This window comes from Eleutherodactylus coqui, chromosome 2 (assembly GCF_035609145.1).
Source record: "Eleutherodactylus coqui strain aEleCoq1 chromosome 2, aEleCoq1.hap1, whole genome shotgun sequence".
Taxonomy (NCBI): Eukaryota; Metazoa; Chordata; class Amphibia; order Anura; family Eleutherodactylidae; genus Eleutherodactylus; species Eleutherodactylus coqui.
This window is the reverse complement of record NC_089838.1, coordinates 169,735,661-169,755,387: the sequence shown is the minus strand read 5'-3', so window position 1 is coordinate 169,755,387 and position 19,727 is coordinate 169,735,661. Positions and strand designations below refer to the sequence as shown.

The 19,727-nt window shown below is 45.7% G+C and overlaps 1 protein-coding gene across 5 annotated transcripts in view; it reads right to left on the bottom strand.

The window, feature by feature from the left end:
- CELSR1 (cadherin EGF LAG seven-pass G-type receptor 1) overlaps window positions 1-19,727 on the bottom strand; it is a 156,986-nt gene that overhangs the window by 73,722 nt on the left and 63,537 nt on the right. For all 5 annotated transcript variants that reach the window (XM_066591892.1, XM_066591894.1, XM_066591895.1 and 2 more), the window contains exons 3-5: window positions 11,492-11,714; window positions 10,212-10,327; window positions 3,302-3,390 (exon numbers count right to left, since the gene is read on the bottom strand). In XM_066591892.1, the coding sequence (XP_066447989.1) occupies window positions 3,302-3,390; window positions 10,212-10,327; window positions 11,492-11,714 (428 nt within the window). The remainder of the gene's footprint in view (window positions 1-3,301; window positions 3,391-10,211; window positions 10,328-11,491; window positions 11,715-19,727) is intronic.

Below are 19,727 nucleotides of genomic sequence, written 5' to 3'. Positions count from 1 at the left end.
GGAATGGATTCCTCATTTTGTTTCGGACGCTTTGATATAATATGTATGGTTTCGGATTACAGGGCGCATACGGCGAAGGTTTTGGTTGGTGTCGGTGGTGGGTCATTTACATATATATTTTTTTTAATTATTATTTATTTATTTATTTTTTAATTTTACTTTATTCTGTAATTTTCTTATACTCATTTTTGTAACTTTTTTCTTAACATCTATGTCCTCCATGACCTCATATAAGACCTATGGGGGTCATTCACATTGCCTTTTTTTCCCCACATTTTTCCACTGTAGCTTGGGGATCCATGAAAGCCACAGTTACAGAGGAAAACATCCCCCTGTAGTGACAGTAGTCACTAATAGAGCTGATTAGCGTCTACTAGGACCCTGCAGCTCTGCTGTAACAGGGAGCACCTGGTAGTCATGTGACCGCCGACTCACATAGTGGAAGAAACACTTCTACTTTTACTTTTCCGTACACAGCACTCATTGAGCACTATGTACCTGGTAAAGGGGAAGGCAAAAGCAGTTCAAAACCGCTTCAACCTTCTCCTTCGGGTCCTGGGCTGTGTCTGACAGCTGAGGACCCAACCTGTTCCTGCTTCATGGTAGGAGCAGAGGCTTTAATCCCGCACCGCATTTTTGCTTTTGGCCGAAATTAAAGCCCAGGGCCAAGCGCCGTAAATTTGCGGTGCTCGCTCCTTAAGGGTTTAAAAGGCAAAGTTTCAGGTTCAGTAAGAAAAGCAGTATATGGTCACTGTGATAACAATCCATTTTCCATCTATACACATATAATACACAACAGGGGTGTTACTTGAAGCTCCTGACCCCAATGCAAAACCTGTAACAGGGCCCCCAACTATAATGCTTTATTCATACTACTAGGCTTACTATATGTAGAAGGGGGGCCTTATGGGCCCCCTAAGGCTACTGGGCCCGGGTGCAACCGCATCCCCTGCATCCTCTATAGTTACGCCAGTGATACACAAGAAGAACTGCACAAATACATACGTTAAAAGTGAAACTGCAAAGCTGACCATAAATTTATCCCAGCAACAGAAGTTCTTGGTTTTCCTGAGGTTAGCTTGTGAAGTGAAATTCTCTCAAGCCTCCCAGCCTCGTGTGTCACAAGAAAGGACTATTTAATAACTTCATTACATTTATATTATCAGAATGTATGTAGTCTCTTGTATACTCTTATGCAAATCAACCTTTTTTTAACAGTCACCCAAATCCATCCTTAGAAGTTCTACAAAGGGATTATAGAGTTTACCAGTTACTCTTTCCTGTTCAAAATTTGAATTAAAACATGAAACATTTTCTTTCCATAATTCTACATTTAGACTAGGAATGTTCTTTACCCTCAAAATCCCCAGAATTCCCAACATGTCACTGTAGTTCAGCCAGGTCACAAGCATGACTTGCATTGTTTGCCGTACTGAACAGCTGCAATGCCCGGAGAGGGGAACAATCAGCCAACAATTACTCCTGGGAAGGGGGTGCAGCTGAATGCCATTTTTTTCTGCTAACAACACTTAGTCGTAGAGGACCCAAGGGGGTGGGGGCAAACAAAGGGTCTTAAAGACAACGTTTCACAAAATGGCATTTTTTATAAACTTTACATTTTGGGTACAAGTTGCCCAAAAATAGAGCTTTCATTAAATGCAATTTTTGAAATTAAAATTTCAAAAAAAAAAAAATAATTATATATATATATATATATATATATATATATATTAAAATTAGAACTAAAAAACAGTTTCTTATAAACGTGGGCCTTTTCTTTTCTAGATAACACTAACATCAATCCTAAACTATAAACAAGCATGATGACTACAAGTCATTACTGAAAGTCAGATTATTCCCAGTGGGAATGAATGAAAAGTATCTAGAGTCGAGGATCGGTAACACCGACTGAAACTTACTCAACTCGCTCTAGAAACATTCTGGATAATTAGCAAAAACAGATTTTCAAAGGCTATTCTGGTTTAATATAAAGGCACAGTACAAAGAGCTGATACTAGGGGTTGGACTCAAATCACTCGGGATTGCTGCCCACTGACCTGGAGGAAAATGGAACAAGAAAAAATGTCATTTTAACACTTGGGACTGAACATTCCAGAAACATTACCAGCCCTTCCATATGTACAGGAGTAACACTATCCCCAGCCAACGTCTGGTTAATACGCCAGTGAAACCTGAGCAGCCCATTTACGAGCCCTGGCACACCTTTTGTTCACCTCTCCCGCATCATTCTAGTTCTTAGTTTTCAGCTTATTGTTCAGCATGAAATCAAACACACGGCCACCATCAACCACTCTTGTGTGTCAAAATGAGACAAATTTTCGAGACACTTCAGTATGCCTGCAGGTTCAACAAGGTCTTGGTTCCCTCAACCAATCAGAGCAAAAAATAACTTCCCTTTACAGTGGCTGTTACATCATGTACGCTTGTTACTTGGACAGAGAAAGCTGCTCCGGGTAAATACATACAACCTGCCTGGAGGCTGCCGCTTTCATTACCTATTAAAGGGGTTTTCCAGGACTAAGATATTGAAGACTAAAGGACCTTTTACACACAACAATTGTCGCTCAAAATTTGCGTGATAATCGTGTGTAAATGTGCCCATCTTTCATTTTACTGCCAAATGATGATTTTATGTTCGGCATAAAATCCATCGTTCGGCAGAAGAGCCGATAGCAGGGAATTCACACTGTGTTCTCTAAGGGGAGAGCTGGTAACATTGTCTCAGCTGTCAGCCCCGCAGCAGAACAAAGGGAAACTATTCAGAGACCCGACCACCTGCTGTTCTCTGAATATAGCTTCTGGCGACTCACAGTACCAATTAGTAGTTTATGGAAAATGATCGCTCAAAAGCCATCTTTTGAGCAATCATTTTTGTGTGTAAATGGGCCTTTATCCTCAGAATAGGTCATCAATATCAGACCAGAGGGGGTCCTCCACTCATGACCCCTGCTGATCAGCTGGTTGTAGATTGGCCTCCTTTCAAGCACGTCACATCAACTAAGAGCAGCTCAGTCCCATTCAAGTGGGGATTGAGCTGCTATACAAGGCACAGTCGATGTAAAATATATGGCGCTGTGCCTTATATGCAGTGAAATGGAAGCGGAGCTCACCCTGCTTTCAGAAATAAGTAATTTATGGCACATAAAGTTTCTTTAGAAAACAAATACAGTGACATTACTTTAATCCAGCATCCATGGGCTAAGAAAAGTTACAAACTATTTCAGATTACAGGTAAACGTATTGGACGTAACCCTCTGACAGTGTACAGCAGGTTTCCTACCTTGTTGTAGTACTGCACTTGTACAGAATGCCACTGTCCATCGCTCACCCCTCCTTCAATCACTGGGCTGACTGTAGTAGTGCTTTCCCCTGGAACAATGAAACACAGCAAGTGTCAGTTTTCAATTAAAATCTCCAACAATGATTTTCACATTAAGACCAGTTTCAGACGAGTGTCTAGTCACACGGAGTAATAGGAATCCGAAATACAGAAGCATTGCGGATTTTATAGCAACCGTATGTCATCAGTGTTCCATCATTGTATGATCTGTGTTTCCCTGCATAGTTATTGTCATTGGTTTTATTTCCAACTGAGTAAATACTGATCTTCATTTGCCCAATAGAAAATATTACCAATGAAAGCAAATATAGAGGCAAAAATGCACAAAAATAGTGTATGCTGCATGTGAGAGAGAACATCAGTGCAAACATATACAAAGATTTACCTTAGTCCTCTGTAATGGTAAAACACAGACCAAATACAGAGCAAAAATACGCTTTTACCTAAGAGCGGCCAAAATGTCTTCACTTACAACACCCATTTATGTTTCCCCACTTCATGTGTTACAGTCCAATAGAGAAACTGACAACAGTCAGGGCTGTTCACACTGGCGTTATTGGTTTCTGTTCCGTTTTCAGAGCAGAGAAACAGAAATGAAACTGAATTAAACATTTCAGTTTTTTCCCCATTCAAAAAACGTAAAGGTTTCTGTTTGATTGCATTCCGTTTAATTTCCGTTTAAAAACGGAACAAGTAATGCAGAAGTTTGCATTGTTTTTTCTTACAGTGGTCACTGCATGGGATTAATAATGCGATGGTTTAATAAACTGAACTTATTAAATGTTTTATTTTATTTTAGATGCAACAACTAAGAATAGATGGGGTTAAACTTGACATTTTAATAACTTTAAAAAAAAACAAAAACAACAAAAAAACAACAACTTTAATTTACGTGTTTTTCCTTTCTTCGTTAATTTCAGTCCCTATAGGGGACTTTAACTTGCGATCATCTGATGACTTATACAGTATAATGCAGTATAGTATTGCATTATATTGCATTCTGACCACATTCTATTAAGACGCGCTACAAACAATCATTCATGGCAGCCCTGGAAGCCTTCAGAAGGTCCCATACTGCCATGACACCTGGTCGGCACACAACTATTTCAGAACAGGGAGGCATTCTGGGCATTAGAATCTCAAGCGAGGCATTTTAATGCTGTTGGCAGAACTCAAAGTGGCATTTGAAAGGTGTTAACAGCCACAATAGGAGTCATCCGCTAGTGGCTGTTGCAGGTTTTTTTAACAGTCTGCTTTTCCTGAGTCACCGCCAATGTGATTGCAGACGGGCCGGGGATTGGACGGCTTCCATTGACTTCAATGGAAGCCATCAGTGAGGAATCAGCACAAAAATGGAGCATGCAGAAACCGCAATTGGTTTCCACAAGTGTGTAGGAAGAATCAATTTCCCATGACATGCAATGAGCGCTATTTTCTGTGGATCCGCGGAGCGGACGCCCCTGGCGGAGACTCCGAAGCAAATATCTGTCCGTGGGCAGGAGCCCTAAATCCTTCAACTACTTCTACCTAAGTGCAATGTTCCTCTGCAGAGGATGCAGGTGCTGAAAAAAGGGACAAAAACAAAAGAAAACAAAAAGAAAAATCCCATCGGCATGCAGCAATGTGCCCTGCAGAGATCGGGGAAATCAAATGGTCTAACAGGTGAACAAAACAAACATTTACAGAACCTTAGAGAAGCGGGTAAATAAAGGCAAGGCTCTCTGAAAGTCAAACACATTCAGCTTCTCGGCCAGATTTCATATGATAAACACTTCTGTGTGAAAAGCATTGATACACTGAGATAATGTACCGCCAGCTTCTTACATCACACCGGGCTCTATGGGGACACCACTATTTGATGGTGAACCCATATGAAGCTTTTAAATTAAATGGCCACTAACACTGCATTATATGTGACAGGCAACGGTGACAACTACAGTAGGAAAAGAGCAAGTAGCTTGTTCTCCATGGCAAAGTTACTTATGAGGGTGTTCTACAGAGAGACAGAAGAGCGGGATCACTTCTCTGTGCACACAGTGTATGGGAGACACTAGAAGGGTACTTTACACGAGGCGATTATCACCCGAATTCTTGCTGGAAACCACTAATTCAGGCAATAGTAGCCCGTGTACGCACGGTCACCGATAGGGCACTGATTGAGAAATTGCTGACTTTTTGGAGTCGCTTGGTTTCAGCAGAGTTAAAAACCAAGCGACTGTCGTGCCGTGTAAACAAGAGCCGCTTAATGTTTGAGCGACTCCTGTTCACCGTGAATGGAGATGGGCAGACCAGAACGATCCGCTCCAGCTCCACCTCCATTCATTTGTCCGGTGGCAGTCATTTGTAAGGCTGTGGGGTGCTCAGAAGTAGAGACCCTGTTATTCCTCTGGTACATGTGTGCAACTTATTTACTTACTTATCTTCCCTATATAGCGCCAAAATATTTTACAGCGCTATTCACATTTTTTTTCTCATAACAGTCTCTATTAGAGATGAGCGAGCGTACTCGGAAAAGCACTACTCGCTCAAGTAATTTGCTTTATCCGAGTATCGCTGTGCTCGTCCCTGAAGATTCGGGTGGCGGCACGGCGCGGGGAGCTGCAGGGGAGAGTGGGGAGGAACGGAGGGGAGATCTTTCTCTCCCTCTCTCCCGCCCACTCTCCCCTGCTCCCCGCTGCGACTCACCTGTCAGCCGCAGCGGCACCCGAATCTTCAGGGACGAGCACAGCGATACTCGGATAAAGCAAATTACTCGAGCGAGTAGTGCTTTTCCGAGTACGCTCGCTCATCTCTAGTCTCTATCCCCCATGGGGGCCACCATGTTACTTATTCTGAAAAGTCACCCAAAAAATTGGGTTAATTTTTAATTCTCAGACTACCTTATATAGAGTGTGCTTCAGTTGTCTAATATACCCCCTCTACTTTTAGATGAACCAGCGATGATCTCAGGTCCCTTGCCTTGAGAGTAAGGGGGGTGTCTCAAACTCACAAAGCCCTCTTTACTATAAGGTAGCTCTCTCTACTATAAGGTAGTCTCAGAATCTGGTGGCAATTTTACATAAAGAGGAATGGGACTGCAGCAGCAATATTAATAAGGAGTGCCCCAGGTTTGTTACCTGTAAATTCTGCATGTATGGTGACATTTTTACTGTGAAACAGTGGGTCATTTTAAGTCAGAAAGTTTCCAGCGTCACCCCTAAGGACCCTTATACACGGGCGTAAATGTATGCCACAACCAAACGACAAACGAGAATTCTTTCGCTACTCGTTCAGTTGCAGCATGCAGAAATATGAACTAGGGATTGGCCTGTCTAAACAGGCAGTCGCTCACTTATGAACGACTGCCTGTTTACTGTGAATGGAAGCGGACGGTCCGGAACAATCCCCAGCCAATTGTGCCTCCATTTACTAGCGATACTCATTACTGTATAAAAGCACAGGAAGGATTACTGCTGGGACTACTTGTTGGACATCTGCGCCTGACAAGTCGTCCCGTGTAAAGGTGCTCCAAGTTTTGAAAACAGGCCCATGAAAACCAGTAGCATGTATCTGCTCCTTACTTGTCTATAGGGTGTTGTCAGTTCATATACCAATTCCTAAATATTTCATATCTCATGTAAATCAGGCAAAACAATAACGGATTAAAACTGATCAAACAAGCTAACAGTTTGATAGTATACATTTGTACATAACCGTAATTTAGGTGGAAATGGTTTTTCAACAATTGCCTTATTTGTATGCCAATTCCCAGCGCCACTTAGATTTTTCTAGCGTCAAGGTTTGTATATGCTGTATATCTAGTATTCATGTAATAAATCATATAAAGCTCATAGTAAGATATCTACAGCCACAGACAAACTACTACACACGGTAGCTCCCTCTGCTGATGACAGCGGGCTACTCTCTGCATAAACCCTGCCAGCACGGATACACAATTTACTAGTTTCAAAGCGAGTGGAGGGGGTCATTGTCTAAAAAACGACGGCATGTCACTGAAGGTCTTTCGAGCATTCCCGATTCATTCCAGTTTGAATGGCATCACACTTGATTTTTTTCTCTCGACCTTGTTTTCCCAACTTCTTACAGTTTTGTAGCCCGGCCCTTTCAAGTTCTGACTTTGCACCTCCCACATGAACACCCAACCGCAAACTCCAAAAATCTATCCAAATGACTTCTATTAGGAGCGGGTTCCTGTAACAATGCAGTCAACTGATTTTCACACACCCTTTATGGTAAGAAGCTTCTAACTAATTCCAAGAAAACATTGGGAGTCTTGGTTCAGACTTGAAAGCCAATAAATTAATCTTCAACCAGCAATAGATAAATAAATGTGTCATATTCCCCCTAGGGTCTTGTAAAACCAGAAACAAGCTGCTGCATGCTAAACCGCCCATAATGGAGGAGGCACAACACTTCAATACAATATGGCAGTGGCCGTATTTTCAAGAATTAATACAAATCTAACTTAATCTCGACAAATTACAGAAAAAGGAAATATCCGCAAGACGTGTCGGATGGGAATAATATAAAACACTGCAGAACACAAATTAAAAACACAAATTAAATGGAGACTGCTTTGCCGAGGCATGCAACCATTCCGAGCACTCTGTAATTATAACTTTCCTAGCGAGGTTATATGCAATTACGTTATATCCAGAGGCGGCGAGGAGCACAAAATTCGTCTAAATATTATGACAGACGTTCATACAAGCCGGATTGTATATTGTGGGCTGATGGCGTTTGCGCTATTCTTTAAAGAAAATTGTGAACCCGAGCAAAATATAGACATTTTGGGGGGAAATAATTGACAACTACAATGAAGATGAGAATAGCTTTAATTAAGGCTTATTTAAGCAATAAAGACTTCATAAGAATCAGGTCTTACCAACTTCCCCTTCTTTATCTCCAAATTCACTCCCATCACACCTCCGAGGTGAGAAATGCTATCTGTTTGGTTAGTAGTGAACAGGGCGTACAAAGACAAGAAGAGGTACATAACAGAAGTCGTAATGGGCTACAAGTTGACGCTATTTCATAACATCCCACCCGCTACTTTAGATGGGAGGGTCCAATGCTTGCTGAAAACAAAAGTTTATTCGGTATAGGCAGCCATCATGACAATTCGGCGGGATCGGTCCTTCATAGGGGAAGCCATGGAGAGTTTGTCACTGCCAATACTGTAAAAGGGGAATAATACAGACTTGTACCAGAGCCCCTTCTTGTCATGGACCTCATAGCAGCTAGAATATGTCCACCCTTGGTTGCTGCCTAATGAGTAATACCCTTTATATGTATTATCAAGCTGAGAGAATTTCAATTATAAAGTTGACAGACGATTTGGTAGTTGTACGCCACAGATGTTACATACCTTTGGTAGAATGGTTCCATGTTCAACAAATGCCAAAAACACAATCCTATGCCGACATTTGCCGTTCTACACCGATAGATCGTCTGCTTTTTTACCTTATATCAGAGCTTTGAATAATCTGACATTATTATATATATGTGGAGTATAAAAGCACTACCATGATCACAAGTAACACATTCACCGAGTTCCCAAAGTAAGGTTTGTTCTACTGAATCCAGGAGTGAAATGATTGGCAAACGTAGGGCTCTGGCCAGCAAGGTGACCCGTTGTATGTCAGGGTTCCCATTCCTGACCTACGTCAGGGTGACATGGTCCAGCATCGGCGACTACTTAGATAGATGGGTTACAGGATTGCTGTTAGAACCTAATCTGCTGGTAATTGCTCCTGAAGGGTTCTATGGCAAAGTAGCTTAATCCTGTGATAATAGTCTCACTTCTGCTGGCAGCTACCTGACCTTTACTGGTCATTTACATGTGTAATTGCATTTGGCCTAATAGGGTATTGACTACTTAGTTGTGTAGGGATGAAAGACTTAATCTGTCATCGGTTGTTATTAATATGTGTAGACTAAAATAGTCATTCCTTCTTCCTTTAGAGCAAGAGGACTGTGCAAAGACCTAAAATATTACATTCAGACATGGAGTGCAACGATGATATAAAATTATGTTATATGCCATAAGATATTCTAATTTGAGATATATTCTGTGTATAGTAAATTAAATTAAAAACTTTATAAGAATTAAGAAAAACTCTGTGAAGGTGACATAATGTCATAATGACATAATGTTTCCCATACTTCCACATTAAAACAACGGTTTAAAAAAATTCCTTGTACCAGCGCTGGGGACTGGTGATCAAGAATGGCATCAATATTCTTCAGCATAATGGGTGACCACAACACAATGGTGATCCAACATGGTCATTGTGTGCTGGCGGCACTTGTTCCTAAGCCACCTCCCGATTTAGGCCAGTTTCACATTTGCGTTAGAACCTCCAGCCGGAGGGTCCATCACAAATCTGGCTCTCTGCAACACTTTTTCTACCAACCAAAAGCCAGGCAGCTGGACAGAAAGCGGGTGGCCACATTATAGCCCATGAAGGTCCCCCCCGGCACTGTTCGGTTCTGTCCAGAGACGGACCTGTTCAGCCATGGGGATTCCCTTACCTGCTTCCCGAATGGAGAAGGAAAGTGGATTTCCCAGTGAAGATGTGGACCCTCCCTTATTTGTGCCATAGTATTCACCTCTTATGAGCAATAGTAGCGGCACAGATACAATGCCTTGAACAGAAATACTATACACAGTCCAGATAATATCTACATCATCTCATCACCATATTGAGAATACTACTGGAATTATATTCAACAGCAATGCAAGTATTTCGGAAATGAGTTTAGAAAGTGTAATTGATATTATCATTAGCATATTCAGCTATAGGAACAATCCTATAAAAGACTGTAAACCATAATGGTCAGAACTCACCTGCTGAGAAAGTAAGTTGTATCTGCTCCTCAATAATCTCTAGTGCGATGAAGTCATGCTTCTCATTGAAGCGACCATTGTAAAGTATCAGTGCATTCCGCTCCCTGGTAGCAAACCTGAAATACAAAAGCCACCGCATTCTTTACATTCAATGACAGAGCGAGAGGTCAGAAGTCAGGCAGAAACCAAAAGAAGCCGCATAACACCCCAGAGTCCACTCCTAGGTAGGTGTCATCCATGTAGCGCTGCCAAGTCTCACGTGCGTTGAGGCCATCAACCGCTGCATGTGCAGATTAAGTGTCCTTATTGTGTGCAAATTTGCATTGCTCATCTTTGCATACGCCAGGGTTGATGACTTCTCCACGTACACGAGACTTGGCAGCGCCATGTTAGACGATGCCTACTGCATCATCCATGTCTGAAAAGGAGAGAGGGGTGAACTGCCAATGCCAGGAAATGCCAATGTTTAGCTATCTGAGGGATGCTCAAGACCACTGGCTAAGCCCCCTTCACACAGGTGTATTCGTGCGCAAATGCACAGAGAATAGAACCCATTGATTTCAATAGGTTGGTTCACATGCCCATATTTTGCATGTGCATTTTGGTCGGGCAAACAAACCCCCAGCATGCTCTATTTCCAAGGGTCCCCATAGAAGTCTACGAGGGGTGCGCAAATGCACAGGCAATACACAAGGAAATGCATGATATACTGTGTAATGTGTTGACAAAAAGAACACAACTGGAACTCAGATTTATTAGCCATTTCAATCGGTTTGCTACGTGCAAATGAACATGCCTTGTGGGCGGGGGAAAGTACAGTAAAATATGCCGATACCAACGTAATAAAGCACCAATCAGTGCAGAAATAGGTCGAGCTAAGGCATGCACAAATACACATGCGCTCGTGTGACGGGGGCATTAAGCAGATGCACTTCAGTCCACGGCTAGTCCAGCTTTATGGCACTGTAAGACCTTGGTGTAATCATTGAATAACATGGATACACTGATGACACGGAGCACTTCATCGTGGTATCCCTCACTCCAGTGCCCAATATGGATGAATAAGAAGGATTTGGAGTCAGAAATGTGGGCTCTATTATACCAATAGATTGCTGCTGTTCCGAGACACACATATATATATATATATATATATATATATATAATATAAAGATATATAAATAAACAAAACTTTTTTTTTTTTTGCAGAAATCCCCATCCATGTAATCCTGATTTATTTTCATTTTCTGTAGCACCTTATATCCCCAATACTGTAGACTTACATAAGAGAGACTGTAAAGTGGAAGCGCTGCCTTAATCCTTTGAAGGTAACAAAGGACTGTGGGGGGAAGCTTCTTGTGGTCATCTCACAGTATGGCTTCTCGAACTCTCCAGGGGGACACTTGCACTTAAATCCCCCAATAAGCAGGTTGATGCAGGTGCCGCCATTCTTACAAACCCCGGGAACACAGCGGCCGGACCTCGAGCTCACGTCACAGTGTTCTCCTGAGGACAAGAAGGACAAGACTTTAGTATTCAACTAGCTTCAGAAAACTCTACATTTACTACAGTTCCTATGACTGACGTTAGAACATAGAAACCAGGTGGATGAAACAAAGGTTGGACATGCTCATATGTACACACAAGATCAGGTTATAAATCACATTTTGGAGTTATTAAGATACATTTTACAATTGGCATTCCAGAGAGACAATGTATTCAGCAGTTGGAGACATCCAGGTTTGAGGCAGACATAATGGGATCTGGAGTGCAGTAAGGACTGTAAGTCCATCTAAAACATACTAATCCTGCTGTCCTTGTACGGCCATCATTTGTTCGACCCAGAAGAGTCACAGGATCCATTATTAGTAGCATTCATACTTTGGCTAACACTTTAAGGGACTGTTTAACGATTGCTCCATTTTCAGAGAGCTATCCTGTCGGCACAGTCCCCTATATTCTGGTAAGAAGATAAGTGTAATATGAAGCCAACAAGACACTTAATTAGTAGAATCTAAAGTGTAATACAAAAGAACCTGAAATACCATGGTGAGAATTGACGGAAAAAAGCAATGTACTGTTTTCCTTCCTTCTGACACAGAGGTCATCAGAAGACACAGTTGGTGAAAGTTGTTCAGCTAGAAAGTCGAATGTTTGACCAACAGAGACTAATCCCTTTACTAGAATGCACCCTTGGGCCAAATGAGAGAATAAAGGGAAATGATAGGGGGCTGGAAGACAAAACCCTTCACACTTATGGGTCCCAGACATCGGCCATTCCTTATCACAGACACTATGGTCTTCTGATGTTAGTGAGGCAGAGGACCAAGTATAAAGAGTAGTAGCACCATTATTTAGGAGGCACCCAAGAACAGTACTTTACAGAAGTCTCTGATCACTGGCAGACTTATCCCTTAAAGGAGATGTCCCGAGGCAGCAAGTGGGGTTATACACTTCTGTATGGCCATAATAATGCACTTTGTAATATACATTGTGCATTAATTATGAGCCATACAGAAGTTATAAAAAGTTTTTTACTTACCTGCTCCGTTGCTAGCGTCCTGGTCTCCATGGTGCCGACTAATTTTTGGCCTCCGATGGCCAAATTAGCCGCGCTTGCGCAGTCCGGGTCTTCTGCTGTTCTCTATGGGGCTCCGTGTAGCTCCGTGTAGCTCCGCCCCGTCACGTGCCGATTCCAGCCAATCAGGAGGCTGGAATCGGCAGTGGACCGCACAGAAGAGCTGCGGTCCACGAAGATAGAGGATCCCGGCGGCCATCTTCAGCGGTAAGTATTGAAGTCACCGGACCGCCGGGATTCAGGTAAGCGCTGTGCGGGTGGTTTTTTTAACCCCTGCATCGGGGTTGTCTCGCGCCGAACGGGGGGGGGGTTTAAAAAAAAAAAAACCCGTTTCGGCGCGGGACATCTCCTTTAAGACACAGGAGACTGTGACAACAACAGGTGGCAGAAGCACCGCAAGTAAACACCCACAGGACGTCTCTTCAGTCCGCGGACAGCGGTTACTTACTGTACATTAAACCACAAATTGCTCTTGAATAGCTTAACTGCCGTGTCGAAAAGCAAGTATGCTATACTGGTGGCCTAAAAACAGCGATAACCTGCGCCAAGATCAGCGATAGAGAAAATATTGTGGCCTATCGGAGCGATTCACAACCAGTCTAACTTATTACAGGTCTCCAATGAGAACTTCTGTAGACAGAGAATTAAAACAACCAGAAGGTTGAGGTGGCCAATGTTATAGGTATAATGGCTACTAGCTCCTGAAAGCACTGATTAAAACACATCTGCAACAACAAGTAGTATATGTAAAGGCATTTAGGAAAAAAGCATTAAACTGGATGAAGTATAAGCCGGCCATAGACATGAGATATTTATCTATGAACATTTGGCAGATCCAGCTATTGGATGAGCTCTGCTAACAATTGGATGTCTCTGGTTATCACACACCTGAGGATAACACCAGATGTTAATACAATAAGCTGGATTCATGAATAATCAGCAGGTCTGTGGCCAGCTTAGGTTGCCCATATGCATGAGATAGTTGCTAAACTCCCTCCCACCTCCCTTCTCCGGCGGCTGTCATTAGCTACCATAGGAGCCCATGCAGTGACCGATGTATTCAGGCCCGAAAGATAGTTCCAAGACTATCTTTGCAGGCCAGCGTGAAAGTGCTCGGCACTTTAGTGGCCCAGCCAGGCGCTTTCACGCCGCAGGAATAAGGCCATGTGATCTGATGCATTAGAATCCAATGCATCAGATTGCAGTATATATCAGCCGGCTGCGAAAACGGCGCCAATATATGCTCGTGTGACAGAGGCGTTAGAGCCCAGGTGTCAAACACAAGGCCCGTGGGCTGCCTCATTTTATGTGGACCGCGGCGTGCTGACGGGCGCTCACCACTGTAGCTATTACCAGCTGCGGTGTCGCAGCTTCCCGCTGGTAATCATGCTGGCAGCGCTGATCCCGACGCACACTCTAATGTTAGTGTGCAGCTGGGATCCTCCTCCCCTGAGTCCCCTGCTCCTCAGTTCCGCAGGAGAGGACTCAGGGAGGAAGCATGCTGAGTGCACACACTGATGTCAGTGTGCATCCGGGCTCAGCGCGAGCAAAGGTGGAGTGGCGCTGACAGCAAGGAGGAGGTAAGTATATGGGTTGGGGAGAAACTATTATTACTGAGGGGGGTTAATATTGGTATTGGAGGCTAATATTACTGAGGGGTGGTTAATATTACTGGGGGGGGGTTAATATTACTATTGGGGGTTAATACTATTACTGTATGGGTCGCTATTACTACTGGGGCCACTGTGGGGTACCCTGTTACTACTGGGGCCACTGTGGGGGTCGTTATTACTACTGGGGCCACTGTGGGGGTCATTATTACTATTGGGGCCACTGTGGGGGTCGTTATTACTATTAGGGCCACTGTGGGGGGTCGCTATTACTAATTTGGCCACTGTGGGGGTCACTATTACTAATTGGCCCACTATGGGGGTCAATATTATTAAGGAGGCCACTATGAGAGTCAATATTTTTACTGGGACCACTATGAAAGTCACTATTTTTACTGGGGCCACTATTTTTACTGCGACCACTATAGGGGACACTATTACTACTGTGACCACTATAGGCGTCACTATTAGCGCTCATTCACATGATCGTATTTTGGTCACACAAATACGCTGCGTATTTGCAAAATCGAAACTCGCTTATGCCTGCATATTTGGGCACGCAAAAAAGAACGCAGATGGGCCCACTGAAATGGTACGCATATATGCAGTGAATACATAGTTCTTTCTCACTGAAGTCAGTGGGCTCGACCAATCTACATTTAATATGTATAGCCACCATTAGTCTTCATGCTTTATACATTCTCCACAATCATCTGAATATATCTTGCTGAGCTTTCCACTTGATCCTACATAGGACTTTTCGGGTTAGATCGGAGGAAGGAAGCCTTCCTGTGGTAATTAGAACTTATTAATATAACAACTAGCTTTGCATTATTTAAAGTGCCTAAAATGAGTAGCTGCCAGCCCAGAGACGTGTTTGAGGAACGTTATGCTAGAACAACATTAGAATGGTTTAATTATATATTCAGATAATTCAATATCTTTTGCAGAGAATGCAAATTAAATACATAGTTAAAAGGAAAATCTAACTTGATACTTGGTTCAGCAACTGCAATCATTTTTTTTAACTACAACTCAATATACTAATTACAAAAACCAATATGTAACCGAAACGCTGGTGCAGAACAGGCCAGAAAAATCCACATCAAAAGCTGCATTTCTGGTTGTCAAAATCAGCCTCCGCTATGCGAATGGCAAGGAGAAAAAAAACGTGCAAAATTAAAGACAAACTTTCAAACTAAATGAACAAATCTACAACATCTCCTTTCTGCCATATTTGAATCCACAAGAAGTCTGCCATGTGTGAGCAGGACCATATCACAAGTCTACAAAAAGGAAAATGATGATCCAAACAGAAGACCAACAATCACCAAACTGAAGGCCGGGCTCAGACGGCCTCTATTCACTGCAGAAAGTATGGAAGGACATTGTGTACTTGCTGCGTGCCGCCAATCGCCATGCACTATATTGGCGTGTATACATGTTATACGTGCCAAGGTAGCACATGCTGGCATTTTTCTTGCATGTGCATTTCAAGTGAGCGCCAACATGGGAGCCTATGGGAGATTGGTACAGCATACTACACGTATAATAAACTGTGACCATGCGTTCGTGTGGGCCCAGCATAAGGGTCCTCTACTCCGCTCTTCAGCCGCTCCTGCGGGTCCTCTACTCCGCTCTTCAGCCGCTCCTGCGGGTCCTCTACTCCGCTCTTCAGCCGCTCCTGCGGGTCCTCTACTCCGCTCTTCAGCCGCTCCTGCGGGTCCTCTACTCCGCTCTTCAGCCGCTCCTGCGGGTCCTCTACTCCGCTCTTCAGCCGCTCCTGCGGGTCCTCTACTCCGCTCTTCAGCCGCTCCTGCGGGTCCTCTACTCCGCTCTTCAGCCGCTCCTGCGGGTCCTCTACTCCGCTCTTCAGCCGCTCCTGCGGGTCCTCTACTCCGCTCTTCAGCCGCTCCTGCGGGTCCTCTACTCCGCTCTTCAGCCGCTCCTGCGGGTCCTCTACTCCGCTCTTCAGCCGCTCCTGCGGGTCCTCTACTCCGCTCTTCAGCCGCTCCTGCGGGTCCTCTACTCCGCTCTTCAGCCGCTCCTGCGGGTCCTCTACTCCGCTCTTCAGCCGCTCCTGCGGGTCCTCTACTCCGCTCTTCAGCCAGTCCTGCGGGTCCTCTACTCCGCTCTTCAGCCAGTTCTGCGGGTCCTCTACTCCGCTCTTCAGCCAGTCCTGCGGGTCCTCTACTCCGCTCTTCAGCCAGTCCTGCGGGTCCTCTACTCCGCTCTTCAGCCAGTCCTGCGGGTCCTCTACTCCGCTCTTCAGCCAGTCATGCGGGTCCTCTACTCCGCTCTTCAGCCATTCCTGTGGCTCCTCTACTCCGCTCCTCAGCCATTCCTGTGGCTCCTCTACTCCGCTCCTCAGCCATTCCTGTGGCTCCTCTACTCCGCTCCTCAGCCATTCCTGTGGCTCCTCTACTCTGCTCCTCAGCCATTCCTGTGGCTCCTCTACTCTGCTCCTCAGCCATTCCTGGGGGTCCTCTACTCTGCTCCTCAGCCATTCCTGGGGGTCCTCTACTCTGCTCCTCAACCATTCCTGGGGGTCCTCTACTCTGCTCCTCAGCCATTCCTGGGGGTCCTCTACTCTGCTCCTCAGCCATTCTTGTGGGTCCTCTACTCTGCTCTTCAGCCATTCCTGGGGGTCCTCTACTCTGCTCTTCAGCCATTCTTGTGGGTCCTCTACTCTGCATTTCAGCCATTCTTGTGGGTCCTCTACTCTGCTCTTCAGCCATTCTTGTGGGTCCTCTACTCTGCTCTTCAGCCATTCCTGGGAGTCCACTACTCTGCTCTTCAGCCATTCCTGTGGCTCCTCTACTCTGCTCTTCAGCCATTACTGTGGCTCCTCTACTCTGCTCTTCAACCATTCTTGTGAGTCGTCTACTCTACTCTTCAGCTATTCTTGTTTTTCCATTACAAACAATACAACAAACTACAAATATCTGTCCTTGAATTATAAACTTCAGGTATTTTGATTATTACATTGTGAATTGTAATTTAGAAAACGTTAATTACCCTGTTGTCATGTTACCACAAAAATGCACCTTGTGGATCGGTTTACCTTCGTGTCAGTAACAGAAGACACTGAAGATAAGGTAACTTTCATCATGTATAAATTGCTAATAATTACTGTAGGCCAAGTAAGGGCCTTCAAAGACCGGGGAGGAAGAACACTGACATTAGATGATGATTATCCTTCGAAAAAAATGGCTAAGGGATTTTTAAAGTTTGGTTACCAACTGTGATTTGTGAGGTGACCGGCTATCTCTGCTGCTCTCCATCATCAGTTCTAAGTAACGCTTATCACAAGGATGACAGATTGGAACATTCTGCAGGACCAGATTTCTGTAATGCTGTCTGCTGAAAGGGTAATAAGAACATCATGGAGTCCCCCGGCCGACGAACATTCCATCCGGCATTACCCCACCAACAGGGTTATTCAACTGCAAGTTCATTCACAGGCCGAACAATAGTTCACATTAACATGCAGCAAGTGAGCGCGGATCGCAGTACACACATAACATGGCGGTTAATAACAGGCTTTACCGGGCCGGAAATTCACAGCAAAGATTATTTCCAACAAAGGAACAGAGTCACCCGGGGCTCACCCAACACAAAGTCACCCGGGGCTCACCCAACACAGAGACACCCGGGGCTCACCCAACACAAATACACCCGGGGCTCACCCAACACAGAGACACGCGGGGCTCACCCAACACACAAGACACCCGGGGCTCACCCAACACAGAGACACGAAGGGGCTCACCTAACACAGAGACACGCAGGGGCTCACCCAACACAGAGACACGCAGGGGCTCACCCAACACAGAGACACCCTGGGCTCACCCAACACAGAGACACCCGGGGCTCACCCAACACAGAGACACGCGGGGCTCACCCAACACACAAGACACCCGGGGCTCACCCAACACAGAGACACGCAGGGGCTCACCCAACACAGAGACACCCGGGGCTCACCCAACACAGAGACACCCGGGGCTCACCCAACACAGAGACACCCGGGGCTCACCCAACACAGAGACACCCGGGGCTCACCCAACACAGAGACACCCGGGGCTCACCCAACACAGAGACACCCGGGGCTCACCCAACACAGAGACACCCGGGGCTCACCCAACACAGAGACACCCGGGGCTCACCCAACACAGAGACACCCGGGGCTCACCCAACACAGAGACACCCGGGGCTCACCCAACACAGAGACACCCGGGGCTCACCCAACACAGAGACACCCGGGGCTCACCCAACACAGAGACACCCGGGGCTCACCCAACACAGAGTCACCCGGGGCTCACCCAACACAGAGTCACCCGGGGCTCACCCAACACAGAGACACCCTGGGCTCACCCAACACAGAGACACCCGGGGCTCACCCAACACAGAGACACGCGGGGCTCACCCAACACACAAGACACCCGGGGCTCACCCAACACAGAGACACGCAGGGGCTCACCCAACACAGAGACACCCGGGGCTCACCCAACACAGAGACACCCGGGGCTCACCCAACACAGAGACACCCGGGGCTCACCCAACACAGAGACACCCGGGGCTCACCCAACACAGAGACACCCGGGGCTCACCCAACACAGAGACACCCGGGGCTCACCCAACACAGAGACACCCGGGGCTCACCCAACACAGAGACACCCGGGGCTCACCCAACACAGAGACACCCGGGGCTCACCCAACACAGAGACACCCGGGGCTCACCCAACACAGAGACACCCGGGGCTCACCCAACACAGAGACACCCGGGGCTCACCCAACACAGAGACACCCGGGGCTCACCCAACACAGAGACACCCGGGGCTCACCCAACACAGAGTCACCCGGGGCTCACCCAACACAGAGTCAGCCGGGGCTCACCCAACACAGAGTCAGCCGGGGCTCACCCAACACAGAGTCAGCCGGGGCTCACCCAACACAGAGACACCCGGGGCTCACCCAACACAGAGACACCCGGGGCTCACCCAACACAGAGACACCCGGGGCTCACCCAACACAGAGACACCCGGGGCTCACCCAACACAGAGACACCCGGGGCTCACCCAACACAGAGACACCCGGGGCTCACCCAACACAGAGACACCCGGGGCTCACCCAACACAGAGTCACCCCGGGGCTCACCCAACACAGAGACACGCAGGGGCTCACCCAACACAGAGTCACCCCGGGGATCACCCAACACCGCAACACAGAGACACACGGGGTCTACACTACGATGCACAAGACAGAAGGTGTGTGATAGTGGAGGCTGCGGGACAAGCTAACCCTTGTGTCATGGTTGTCTCCATAAACTCAAGA